The sequence below is a fragment of the Colletotrichum lupini genome, chromosome 5 (genome assembly GCF_023278565.1).
Source record: "Colletotrichum lupini chromosome 5, complete sequence".
Lineage (NCBI taxonomy): Eukaryota > Fungi > Ascomycota > Sordariomycetes > Glomerellales > Glomerellaceae > Colletotrichum > Colletotrichum lupini.
This window is the reverse complement of record NC_064678.1, coordinates 6,392,553-6,404,954: the sequence shown is the minus strand read 5'-3', so window position 1 is coordinate 6,404,954 and position 12,402 is coordinate 6,392,553. Positions and strand designations below refer to the sequence as shown.

General features: G+C 51.2%; 6 protein-coding genes across 6 annotated transcripts; 4 read left to right on the top strand and 2 right to left on the bottom strand.

Moving 5' to 3' along the window:
• Window positions 1-670: 670 nt before the first annotated feature.
• Window positions 671-1,988, top strand: CLUP02_11335 (branched-chain amino acid aminotransferase; the record flags this gene model as incomplete). Its single annotated transcript, XM_049290303.1, has 2 exons — window positions 671-1,759; window positions 1,815-1,988. 2 exons carry the CDS (start codon window positions 671-673, stop codon window positions 1,986-1,988), a joined length of 1,263 nt encoding a protein of 420 aa, XP_049147448.1.
• A 769-nt stretch (window positions 1,989-2,757) lies between these two features.
• Window positions 2,758-3,111, bottom strand: CLUP02_11334 (uncharacterized protein; the record flags this gene model as incomplete). Its single annotated transcript, XM_049290302.1, has 1 exon — window positions 2,758-3,111. One exon carries the CDS (start codon window positions 3,109-3,111, stop codon window positions 2,758-2,760), a length of 354 nt encoding a protein of 117 aa, XP_049147447.1.
• Window positions 3,112-4,378: 1,267 nt separating this feature from the next.
• On the top strand, window positions 4,379-5,067 carry CLUP02_11333 (uncharacterized protein; the record flags this gene model as incomplete). The annotated part of the gene is made up of 3 exons (XM_049290301.1): window positions 4,379-4,725; window positions 4,778-4,810; window positions 5,010-5,067. The coding sequence occupies 3 exons, from the start codon at window positions 4,379-4,381 to the stop codon at window positions 5,065-5,067; spliced, it is 438 nt and encodes a 145-aa protein (XP_049147446.1).
• Window positions 5,068-5,167: 100 nt separating this feature from the next.
• Window positions 5,168-5,665, bottom strand: CLUP02_11332 (uncharacterized protein; the record flags this gene model as incomplete). The annotated part of the gene is made up of 1 exon (XM_049290300.1): window positions 5,168-5,665. One exon carries the CDS (start codon window positions 5,663-5,665, stop codon window positions 5,168-5,170), a length of 498 nt encoding a protein of 165 aa, XP_049147445.1.
• Window positions 5,666-6,594: 929 nt separating this feature from the next.
• CLUP02_11331 (uncharacterized protein) lies at window positions 6,595-8,099 on the top strand (the record flags this gene model as incomplete). The annotated part of the gene is made up of 6 exons (XM_049290299.1): window positions 6,595-6,630; window positions 6,683-7,095; window positions 7,160-7,187; window positions 7,235-7,512; window positions 7,566-7,730; window positions 7,787-8,099. 6 exons carry the CDS (start codon window positions 6,595-6,597, stop codon window positions 8,097-8,099), a joined length of 1,233 nt encoding a protein of 410 aa, XP_049147444.1.
• A 1,012-nt stretch (window positions 8,100-9,111) lies between these two features.
• CLUP02_11330 (FAD binding domain-containing protein) lies at window positions 9,112-11,715 on the top strand (the record flags this gene model as incomplete). The annotated part of the gene is made up of 5 exons (XM_049290298.1): window positions 9,112-9,407; window positions 9,455-9,901; window positions 9,953-10,136; window positions 10,447-10,922; window positions 11,007-11,715. 5 exons carry the CDS (start codon window positions 9,112-9,114, stop codon window positions 11,713-11,715), a joined length of 2,112 nt encoding a protein of 703 aa, XP_049147443.1.
• Between the last annotated feature and the right edge of the window lie 687 nt (window positions 11,716-12,402).

The window sequence follows — 12,402 nt, the reverse complement described above, 5'->3', positions numbered from 1 at the left end:
GTCTGCTGGTCTCTTTTCTTGCACGCATCTGGTTTACTTCGTGCCCTCTGGCAACCACCCATGGAACCAACGACACGGAGTATCCGTACCCAGCAACCACTTCAGACGGACGGGTTTGCTTGTTCCTCTTTTCTTTCCGTGTGTATGTAGGCATTCGTACCACCTTGCCTTACATCACACACCTTAAGGTACTCTGCGAGGTATCGTCCTCCCCTTACCCTTCCCACCCCATCCACATCCATGCTCCATGCACTGCACAGGTCAAATTCTCCATGATGTTCCCTGTTATCTGAAAACGCCCTTTCCAAGACCGGACCCGCTGCCCCTCTGCATTGGCCCTTGAGTCACCTGCTCCATCTGTCACTAGAACCTTGAGCCAAGCCAAACTGTGACAAACCCGTCCTACTTAAGCTCTTGCCGTCACTCCTACAACTTGACCCCGTGGCTTTGTTCTCTTCCTTCTCCATCTTAAGCCGAATCTTTTCCTCCCTGTGTCTTTCCTCTTACATAGACACATATTGCTTGTGTCTTTTCTCTAGCCAGTGCTACTACCTGTTACTTGGTTCAAGTAACGGCAAATCGACCCCTCGACCCCGCCAACTCCGAGATTCTTCATATATCCACTACATCGGTCTCTCACACAAACATCAGACTAACCTCAACAACCACAATGGCTCCCGGCACCATCTCTCCCGGTCTGCACCATGGCAACCAGGACATCGATCTGACATCGTCCGCCATCGAGCATAAGCTCGAGGCCATTCCCAATGGCAAGGCTTCCAACGGCACCAAGCCCGCCTACCAGGAGCTCGACGCCTCCAAGCTCATTTACAACCGTACCCAGAACCCGCGTGCCGTCCCCGATCCTGCCTCCGCCAACGCTGGCTCCGAGACCATCGCCACCGACCACATGGTCGCTGCCACCTGGAAGGTCGGCACTGGCTGGTCCACCCCGGAGCTGAAGCCCTACGGCCCCATCTCCCTCATGCCGACTGCCTCCGTCCTGCACTACGCCACCGAATGCTTCGAGGGTCTCAAGGTCTTCCGCGGCTTTGACGGCAAGCTTCGCCTGTTCCGCCCCGACCGCAACTGCGAGCGCATGCTCATGTCCTCCACCCGCATCGCCCTGCCCTCCTTCCCTCCCGCCGAACTCGAGAAGCTCATCATCGCCCTCATGGCCGTCGACGGCCCCAAGTGGCTGCCTCGCGAGCGTCCCGGATCCTTCCTCTACCTCCGCCCTACTATGATCGGAACTCAGCCCCAGCTCGGCGTTCAGGCACCTTCCGAGGCCATGCTCTACATCATCTGCACCTATATGCCTGTCATGGACTCTCCCGTCGGCGGCATGAAGCTCCACACGAGTCCCGAGGATATGGTTCGCGCCTGGGTTGGTGGATTCGGCTACGCCAAGGTCGGTGCCAACTACGGCCCTTCTCTGCTGGCTACTGTCGAGGCCCGCAGCCGTGGGTTCGGCCAGATTCTCTGGCTGTACGGACAGGAGCAGTACTGCACCGAGGCCGGTGCCAGCAACTTCTTTGTTGTGTGGAAGAACAAGGAGACCGGCAGGACGGAGATCATTACCGCGCCTCTCGACGACAGATTGATTCTCGACGGTGTCACGAGACGCAGCGTTCTCCAGCTCGCCCGCGAGCGCCTCGGCGACAGCGTCGACATTGTTGAGCGCAGATACACCATCGATGAGGTCATTCAGGCTCACGAGGAGGGCCGCATCGTCGAGTCCTTTGCCGCCGGTACTGCTGTAAGTTTTGATCATTGCTTCCTCTCGCCCAGACGACTTGCTAATGCCATCTCAGTTCTTCATCTGCCCCATCTCCCTGATTCACCACCGTGGCAAGGATGCCAACATGGGCATGGGCGGCGAAGGCGTCGGTGGCGAGTACACCCTCCAGATCAAGAAGTGGATGAAGGACATCATGTACGGTGGCGAGCAGCACGAGTGGGGCGTCGTCGTCCAGGAGGAGCAGTAGACGGATCTGCTCAGACGAATAAGAGGAAGAAAAGAGACGAGAGATACGGTTGAAGAAACGGCATTAGCCTTGGTCTGAGAACGACTGGGGTTCGGGTTATGAGATTCAGTCATGGCTGGGGCGTTGTATGGCATTTTGCACACCAAAATTCGGCGTTTGCATTGGGGGGTTAACAAGTACCAGAAGAAGTGGTGCATGGTTTGGTAAACTTAGAGAACTACCGTAGCATCAAAATTCACAGGATTAATATGATCATTGGAGACAGTCTCGCATTTGCTTGCTGAGGAAGTGAAGAACACTCGTTTTGAGGAGTCAACTGATAGATAGTACTTGGGTAAGACCCAGTCTGAGCTCGCATACAAGTTTTCACTCTCCCAATGTATTGCGCCAGTAGTGGCTGAACAATGTGCATGATGATGAGGCATAGTCTTGATGAGCGAGCCGCCTTTTACTAGCTCAGCAAATTCACTTTCTTCAGGGCGATAAGTTCCTTTGGCGACTGCACCATAACGATTGACGTCTAGCATACTTTCTCTCTTCATCAGCCGCGTAGTTAGAGCCCACAGAGCTGTTTGTAAGTCTGTTGCTTGGGTCCACTTCGGTGCCTTACTTTGTGCAAGATACATATCCATTAACATTCAACAGCCGCTCTGATTCTCGCTCAAGAGAGTAGATAAATCCAAAACATATCCAGGGTTCCTTCCAAAGTTGGAAAACACAGCTGTATCTTCCATCAAACCCATCTCCCTTTTCTTTTCCCCCCCAACTTTCAACCTCCCCTGCTCCCACCACCACACTCCTGCCTCTTCCCAAACCCTTCCGTCTCCATCTCGTAATCCGGCGGGAACCGCGCGTTCTGGCGCTCAATCATGTCGGCGGCATCGTACAAGTCCACCTTGCTCTCGTCGACGGCGCTCCCGACGGGGTGTTCCGCTTCGCTGTTGAACATGAAGAAGGTGTTTGGGGCTGGCGCCTGACCGACGGCGCACTTGGTGTCGGCGACGACCTTGTTGTTGGCGTCGGCGCAAAAGACTTTTCCTGCTGCTGCTGAAACGCCGCGGGCGCCGAGGAAGGCGAGAGCTGCGGCTTGGAGGCCTGGTAGGGCGATGTGTTGGCTCTTCATTGTTGGTTGCTTTTTGTCTTCGAAGGGGTGAGTGAGACGGCGTGACTGGGTCGCTTATATAATGAGTGATGCGAGGTGTTTTGTAACTACAGAATGGCTAGAGTTGATCCTTAAACGAGTGACTTGAAGCAAGGCCTTTGAGGTAGTCCAAGCAAGGAGCTGAGGGTGAGGAGCGAGCAAGGAGGAAACCGAAAACAGATACTTATAATCATCTTCCCTTCTCCCACGAAGTGATCTTCATTGTCTCGAATGACCTCAATCAACTATGCTTTGAATATAGTATCAACTGTTCAAGCTGACTCGCCTCATAATGCAAATGTAGAAGCTAAAGGTTGAGTTGAACAATCACAACTCGCCGAAAGTTGACTTTGAGCGGCGACTCTTGGGCAGTTAGACACATTCGGAGCGTCCGGGCTTTGCCAAGACCGCCGGCGAGTTCAGACGGGCGCATATCGTATACGAAGATCAACTTACGGATAAACACCATCAATCCATTCTACCAATTTGAAGTCGCGGGGCCTGAACAACATCGGGCAGAAGAATGCAAATGAAAAAGCAGAATTTATGTATCAGACTTTAGACTTTGCTCGGGCTTGTAGTTTCCAAGCACTGGGATTGAGGCACATATCGCTTGTGTCAGTGTTCATCCCATGACTCCGAGAACCGAGAGGTTTGACAGGGGATGCCGGAAGACCAGCAGTTTGACTAAGCTCATGCCAAGCGTGTAGCTAAAGTACTTTATACTTTCTCACGTCATTCGTTGTTTACGACTCACGACGGAGGAAAGATCATCATCGCTTTTGATTGAGCCAAGACAACTCTAAACAAGTACTTCTATTTCTACTAGTTGGAACAACCATGATGCTCATTTCCATCAGGTTGAGTGAATTCTTGGAAGGCTATAACTCTATGTGTCTATTACTGATCAGCCCTTTACCGAATTATTGTGGTCAGTTCTTACACGTATAGAGGCTTTCAAGAGACTGAATCATTTCGGAACGGAATATTTTAGGAGAATATTTATTAAGACTCGAAGTTTTCACTTCTGCAAGCCATTGTCCATTCCCCAGCTCCAATTGCCACGGAATAGTCACTCTTTTCAATCCCTTCCAAATTCCTGCCACCCTTCTCCTTCATGATCAACCTTTTCTCACAACATACACGGCAAGAAACCACAATCGTTATTAAATCACAGATTGCTCTTCTCTCATAGTAAGTCTTTAGCCCTCAGCCACTTCAACTCCATCACTCACATGCCACCTCCTAGATGCGTCTCCCATCAAACCTCTCAGCCACCACCCTTATAGCCGTCGCCAGCCTCGCCCAAGCCCAAAATTGTGTCGAGAACGGTCCCACAGGCGACGCCATCACCGGCTTCAGGTTCTCGGGGACATGCGAATCCTGGCAGTGGTTCTCGCGCGATAAAGGCACGCAGGTCAAACTCCAGCCGGACTGCTTCCTGCGGCAGACGTTCCCCAACGCCACGCCCGTGGGCCACGTGTGTATCCAGCTCGAGAGCGGAGGCCACAAGTGCTTCTCGGCGCCGGGGGCGGGGGCGCCGCAGTGTAGAGTGCCGGATGACTTTTGTTCGGGGATTCAGAACATGTGGGGATGGTAAGACGGCCATTGCCACGGAGTATTGCTATTTTTGCTCGTTTAAAACTAGCTGCAGCGATTCTATAGGGGCCGAAACGGTGTTGTGAGTTGTGACTATCTAGAAAGCTTTCTATTCGGGGGGTGGTACCACCTAGTTTCGATACCAGCCGATCAGAGCGGGTCTTCCGGTGCATACTTGTCCGGCGTCTACTTAGGTGCGACCGGCAGTTGCTGATATAGATCGCCAAATACGAACATATACAATGGACTAATCTTGAATTCCTAACTGTTAACACGTGCAGTTATCTTGTAAAAGCCCCAATTCGGCTGAGCACAACGGCAGCTTTCCACCTCATCTAACGTGGTCTGGGTTGACTGTCTTGTCCAGATTTTGGGTGGAAGCATTCCCGGCCCGCTGACGTACCCAGGACATAGTAATCCAGAATCCAGATTCATGCCATTATTGGCACAAATAAACACAGAGATCGGTCTCGGGCGGATTCGTGTCGTGCTCGAAGAACATCTCACTAACCCAGCCTCGATGGTAGGTCTTGTGGTTGATAACATGAAGAAACATGCCGCCCAAAGTCATCTCTGCAGGTGTGCCGTTGACGTAATTGAACTTGGATCGCTTGCTGAAGCTTTCCTCATCTTGCCTGGTCGCCCAATCGATGTACCACTGGTTGACCTCAAACTGCTTCTCGACCAACTCCTCAAATTCCGGGTATAACAGATCACGGCGGGTCGAGAAGCCGTGGTCCTCTTCGAGTAGATGTGCACGCCAGATCAGGTCGACCTGATGATTGTGGTTGAGTGTGCCCATCATGGACTTGAAAAGAGTTGTGCGCGGCTGATAGACCGCCCCGGACGGCAGCTGTTTTTGAATCGCTGCGAAAAGTACTTGGTCGGCCCAGTTGTTATACTTGGCAAGCATAACGGCCGTCTCCCTTGTGAGCATGGTGCGTGGTGGTCTGTTGTGAGATTCGCAGCAAGATTGGCAGGGAACAAATTGAATATTGAGGGTGGTTTATGTGATCTTGACTTCCGTGTAGGGGCAGTGTAGTTATATAACGCTAGATCTCACGATAATAATCAGCCGACAAACTTGTGAACGATAGAAATTGGATTGCCTTTAGCGTTTGCTCGTCTTCCATCTTTCAACTGCTCCTCTTCCTTGCTTTGTCATCCTCCCTTGGACTTACCCCTCTAATGACATGAAGACTCATGGCGCCTGAATGTATACTTTGCATGGATGTATTGATAAGCATGACGTGGAAATCGCTCATGTGCCGGCGGGAGGCGTCTTTTTTTTTTTGGCTGGTTCATCGGTCTCCAATCTGTTTGTTGAATGGGCCGCCGGCTTGACTATGGTGGCTTGTTACGCCTCGGCAGCCGCCGGCCAATTCGATCACAAGGTATATAAAGCGGAACCACTTGTGTATCAGCGGCTTCACTCCTATCGAACGATTAGTACGTTTGAGACTTGGTCAATTCTAGGTCTCAGCCCTCCATCTTAGAGATAACTCAACGTAAGTGACACGGTACAGGACCCCTTATAGGCCCTGGGATATAATTTGGCTTGATAGTTTCAAACGAGTAAGACAGTCTTGCAATTGCATACTAACGAATGCTAGTTTAACAACCCACGTATCATGATTTCAATCGAAGACTCTGACAGAATAGCGACAACGGCGGCAGATTATCACATCTCTGCTCGCGGCGCTGAAGGGTTGCTTTTACGCGATGTTTGGGGCCCCCGAGAGAAGTCCATGGGCAACCCGTGGACTCCAGAAAACCCCAATGGGACGCAAGTAGCCATGCATCACATTCCTTTCGTCAAAACTTACACTACTTAGTGTCATCCTCCGCCTAGCCGAGAATAGTCTGATGCACAATGAGATTGCGGATTTCATCAAACAAGAGGTAAAACCTGAACCTTGCCTGGATGATTCATTTCTGAGATCGAAACGTATAGGTCACCGTTCTTCCAGTGAATCACTTGACTTACAGCACTGGACCACGAGGATCGCACCGCCTACGCCTTGCAGCCGCGAACTTCCTAACAGACGAATTCAAGCCCCGCAGATCTCTTGGTATTGACAACATTCTGATCACCCCAGGCCTGGCTAGTGCTATTGATGCACTGGCTTGGACTTTCTGCGATGAAGGAGATGCTATATTGATTCCACAGCCATTGTATAACGGATTCATAGTCGACGCCTTGAACCGTAGTAACGTTCAGGTGATTGGTGTTTCCTACACTGGAGTTGAAGGATACACGACCCTTGACGATTTGTTCGACCCTGAAGTCAACAGGAAAGCCATAGCCAGGGCACTTGACAGAGCCAAAATCAACGGTATTAAAGTCAAGGCTTTAATAATTTCCAAGTCAGTTGTCTATCCTAAATTCCTCTGAGTGCAGGAGGACGAGAAAATACTCACCAACCCGTAGCCCCCACAACCCTCTAGGAAGATGCTACGTTTGTTCTCCTCTCGCCCAAACTCTCTCAGGCACTAATTGCAATAGCCACCCGAGACTTTAAAAGTCTTTGCCCGGGCATGTGGCAAGAACGACCTACACTTCATCTCTGATGAGATCTATGCCAAGTCAACATTTCCAAATCCGGCCATTCCCGACGCTGTCCCTTTCCTATCAACACTCTCTCTTGACTTTAGCGGAATTCTCGACTCGACTCGCCACCATATCCTCTACGGCGCTAGCAAGGACTTCTGCGCCAATGGCTTACGTCTTGGACTTGTATGTACCAGGAACGAGGGGGTTATGGGAGCGCTATCTAGTATCAGGTACGTATGCCCGCCAGACCTGACTGAGATGAATCATCTAAGTAAGATCAAAGTATCTTCTCGTGGTCACCGCACCTCATCCAGGATGTGTGGGCCGCTATGCTGGAAAACAAACCCTGGCTCGCTGCGTTTACGGCAGAGAAAGCAGAGCGCATGGTCGTCAACCACCGTATCACAACCTCGTTTTTGCGCGAGCATGATATTCGGTACTTCGACACGTAAGTGTGGCAGTTGAGATACTTCGGAATCGCTAGACTAATCATTCTGTGTGAAGAAATGCTGGACTCTTTATTTGGGTAGACCTTAGACATATGATCACGTCGCCAAAGGACCCGCAGCATCAAATCATGCTTGACTCCTCGGACATTGAATCTACTTTGGAAAAGACCTGCAAACAGCGCGAGGTACAAATCGCCGATATCTGCATGAAGCATGGAGTTTTGGTTGCACCAGGTCACGTGTATGTGGCGGAGGAATATGGGTGGTTTCGGCTAACGTTCACAGTCGGCAAAGATGCTTTGCAAGAAGGTCTGAATCGCTTTTTGGAGGCATTGAAAGAGGCAGAAGCATTTACGCCGCAGGCCTGAATTACCATTATCATTCAAATCGCCCCTATCGTTACAGGTTTTGTGAGGTAGAATGGCGTAAAAGTGAGGTAATGCAACGAAACAACTGTCACTGAAACAACTGCACCTGGTTCCTTCAGCTATTTTCTTCCTCACCGTTACTCAAGACATCTAGCCGGAATCGGCTGACATGGGTGCATGGGTACCTAGCAGTTCTTAGCTGACATTGGCCCAACCTAAGCCGGGCCGGACCGACAGAGACCTTCTTTGGTCATGCCAGTCCATGTTTCCCAGAAGTGAAGTAGCGTGCTACCTCCAACCGTCTAGTGTCAAATACCTCATGGTTTCTATTATTGTACCGCATCGTGTGATTTCCTTGAAGCTAAGTCTTGTTAAGGTTGATCTCTTGCGCCTGGACAGCCGGAATAAACCATTAAGTCAATCATTGCCACTGCATTGTATGCGAGACCGAGCACTTCAAGGGCCAATTCCGAGATCGTGGCAGCCGAATGAAACGATCTCTAGATCGGAGCATCGTTGAAACCTGATGACGGGGTATGGTCACCTCTGGGAAAACTTTCTTGGCAAACGATCCCCATCGACGGTACAGGTTGTTGGGGAATCATTATGGGTTCGTGCCCTGGGGATGGCTACAGGTTTCAGTGATATTGGATCCTGTGGACCTCTAGGCATGACTAGTGAGATGGATCTAGAGAGCACTCCGTGGTAGAGCCGGTGGGAGGTCTACATACATGACACGATCAACACCAATCATTCCCCAGCCCCGGTGGGTTTTGACAAGGTCGTGATGATCCCGGGGCGGCAGGGCGGGTCTGGTGGACGGAGATGAACAACTCCCCGTCCGGACCGTGGGGTCGTTAAGTGTCCGTTTGCGGCAATAAGATTCGACTCGCGACCTCTTGGTCGCATTACGGAGTATCACATGGAGAGTCTGCCGTCTTCTGATACAACAACTTTTGATCTTCCGATACCATCAAGACCAAGTCTTACGCTAAGCCTTACGCGCTTAACCATGACCTTCAAGATCGTCATTGTCGGCGGTAGCGTCGCTGGCTTGGCGCTCGCCAACATGCTCGAGAAGTTCAACATTGACTATGTTGTTCTCGAAGCCTATCCTGAGATTGCCCCCCAGGTTGGAGCCAGTATTGGACTATTGCCCAATGGCTTGCGGATTCTCGATCAGCTCGGTTGTTACGAAGCGTACCGGGCTAAAGCTGAGGACCAAGTATACCAACACGCCTACCTCAGGCGAGAGAATGGTGAAATCTTCAGCTACCAACATGATTTGATGGACATGTGGGAGAAAATGTAAGTGGCTTGTGGAGTTTTGCGAATCACAACTGACAATAGAACAGGTTAGGATATCCAATGATCTTCATCGACAGGCAGATGCTTATTCAAGTTCTGTATGAGAACTTGAAACACAAGGATAGAGTGCTCACTTCTCAACGAGTTGTATCCGTGGAATTTACCGAATCTGGTGCTCTTGTCACCACCAAAGACAACAAGGTCTTCAGCGGGGACATTGTCGTCGGAGCTGATGGAATCCACAGCACGGTAAGGAAGGAGATGTGGCGACAAGCGCCGACCGGATACTTCCCTCTGGATGAGGAATCCAAGGTCCCCGCCTCCACTTTGTGTGTCTTTGGCATCTCTCACAGGCCCAAGGCATACCCCGGAGCCAGTCAGCACAACACGATGTCGCCTGGTCATAGCTACTTTGTAATGGCTGCGCCGGGAGACCGCGTGTACTGGTTTTTGTTCATGGAGTTGAAGACCCTCTATGGTAGAGATATCCCGAGGTATGTTACCACTTGCAAGTCTAAAAGACTGGAATTGATCTCCTTCCCCAGGTATACCAAGGCCGACGAGGAGCGTATTATCAAGAAGCACTGGGACGACCAGATTCCGGAAAACATGACACTTGGTGACCTTTACGAGAAACGTATTGCTACGACGCTGGCGCCGCTTCAAACCTATGTCTTTGAGAAGTGGCACTACAAGAGGGCCATCACCATCGGAGATTCTGCACACAAGGTCGGTACCCAACGCGTGAATGCTACTGAGGGAAAGTGCGTCAACAGGACAATTGCTGATTGACGTTATCGAATAGGTCGATCCCGTGACGGGTCAAGGCGGTAATGGAGCAATCGAATCAGCTGCACATCTGGTCAACGCCTTGTTGCGTAATCTTGACCAGACCCCCGGTGGTCTTAGTGAGAAGCAGTTGGAGAGCATCTTTGCTGAGGTGCAAGAAAAGCGCTTTGTAAGTGACAAGTCATACTCAATGAAGACTTGAGGTCTCGCGGCGAACTCGGAGGCTGATCTTGGCCGTTCATTTGGATAGGAACGTGCTCAACACATTGTCAAGCAAGGCTACTGGCTCCAGGACGCCTTCACGCTACGAACCAGAATGGGTAAGATGATTGCGCGTTACTTAATGCCTTTGCTGGGCTCCTTCGGAGTCGTCTACCGAGGCGTCGAGTTCTGCGCCCCCGCAACGAAGCTGGAGAGACTAGAAGTGCCTCATCGTCCTAGAGCGGTGTTGTTCGAGGATGAGTTGCCAGCGAAGCCACTCAAGGGCTTGGGCAGTCTGAACAAGCTCTTCTCTGTCGCATTCATGTGTATACTCTGTGCCGTCGCGGCAGGGGTGTTGCGTCTGCCTAGGAGCCTGGAGACGCTGGTCGACGTCCTGTGCTCTTCCAACCATGGAGATGCGTCGATGCTGCCGGCTATCGAGTTCATGACCAACACTGCGGCGCTCATTGCTCTCGCCTTGGCTGACTTGAACCGCGTGGGAAACCAGCTGACATCTGTGACCTTGTAAGTTGATCCCCAGCTATCACAGCCGATGTATTCGGGCAGACTCCCCCAAGAGCAGACTAACGCGGAGGCACTGCACCCCAGAATCGTAATCTTTACCATCTTCAACAACACGCTCGGCCCAGGTGGTTTTGCCCCAATTTCTTGTGTCTTTGCTCATTGGTCTTGCAACACCATTGTCGGCAGACACGTTCCCCTCGAGAACGCCAAGAGGGTGTTGCCCATCACGGCCGCGGGATATCTCCTACCCGCAGCCGTCGCGCTGTATCGCCAGGACGCAAACTCAATCAACGTCTGGCGCAATGCGCCAATACTGTGCTTCTTGTTGGCTAGGAGTCTCTCTGTGTTTGGACTACAATCTGGATCTCAGCAACCTGAGAACGAAGAGACCAAGTTACAGAGCACGAGAGAAAAGTACCAAAACATGTTCGCCAAGGCAGATCTCCCGGTTCTTGGCCTTGTCTACTACACGACTCTGGCAATCTCCGCAGTCATCCATCTCACCAATGTTGCTCTCTTCGGTTTGAAGTACAGCTTGTTTGGTGGTGAGAACGCGGCCTTGATGGCTCTGGGTCTGTCGAAGCTGGATATTCTGATCTTCACGTTCTGTTCGCTGCTGCTTGCCCTCGGCACGGCGCCGTGGAGTTTGCGACTTTGCGGATACATCAACACGAAGAAAGCCTTGACTCAGGCCGCAGCAGTGATTCTGGGATCGGCCGTTGTTGGTCCCGCGGCAACGCTCGCAGGTATTACTGCGTATCGAGAGGGTATTGTCGCAGGTCTGAGCCAGTAGAGACATGTTGGTTGAGGGCAGAGTCAAACATGGCTCCTAACAAAACTTTCCTGGTGGATGCAAACTACCATACCGAGACCCAATCAAGGGCCTTGGGTGCTTGCCTCGAAGCAGCCCTTGTAAATCAGATAGATTCGTTCATGTGTCATTTTTCCACAACACAACTAGACTCCGTAGTAAACATACAGCTCTTCTCCTTTCCATCTCAGCCAATTAGTGTAATTCACGGACGATTTTCATCCCAAGCGTGTGTTGAGCCATTTACATCAAAATACCTTATGCAGGATGTATGTCATCATTAGCTTTCACGCCACAACCAACCAAGGTTTTCCCCGGGTGCTACGTCCCACCCAAATTTCCCCAACCCCCAGAATGTTTCTCTCTCTTGCTTTGTTTGATGCCAAGAGCAAGCTACCCCTCATCTCCGAAGTTTTTAGGTTGCAATCGGATCATGTTCGCTGCTAGAACAGCCGGGTTGGAAAAGTCGTTTTTGTCGTGCAGGACGTTACACCCACTCTCTCTGACGGTGCAATTAAGCGGCGGAAAACAGGCGGAAAACTCGTGGGGAACTACCCCGCATGTTGATCACTTCCCTGTTGGCTTATGGTTATTGGACTAGCGGTGGATTTTCTCCTCGCTGATCTCTGGGGAACGGCCGATAATTCTGACGAAGCTAAGGTTCGTGAC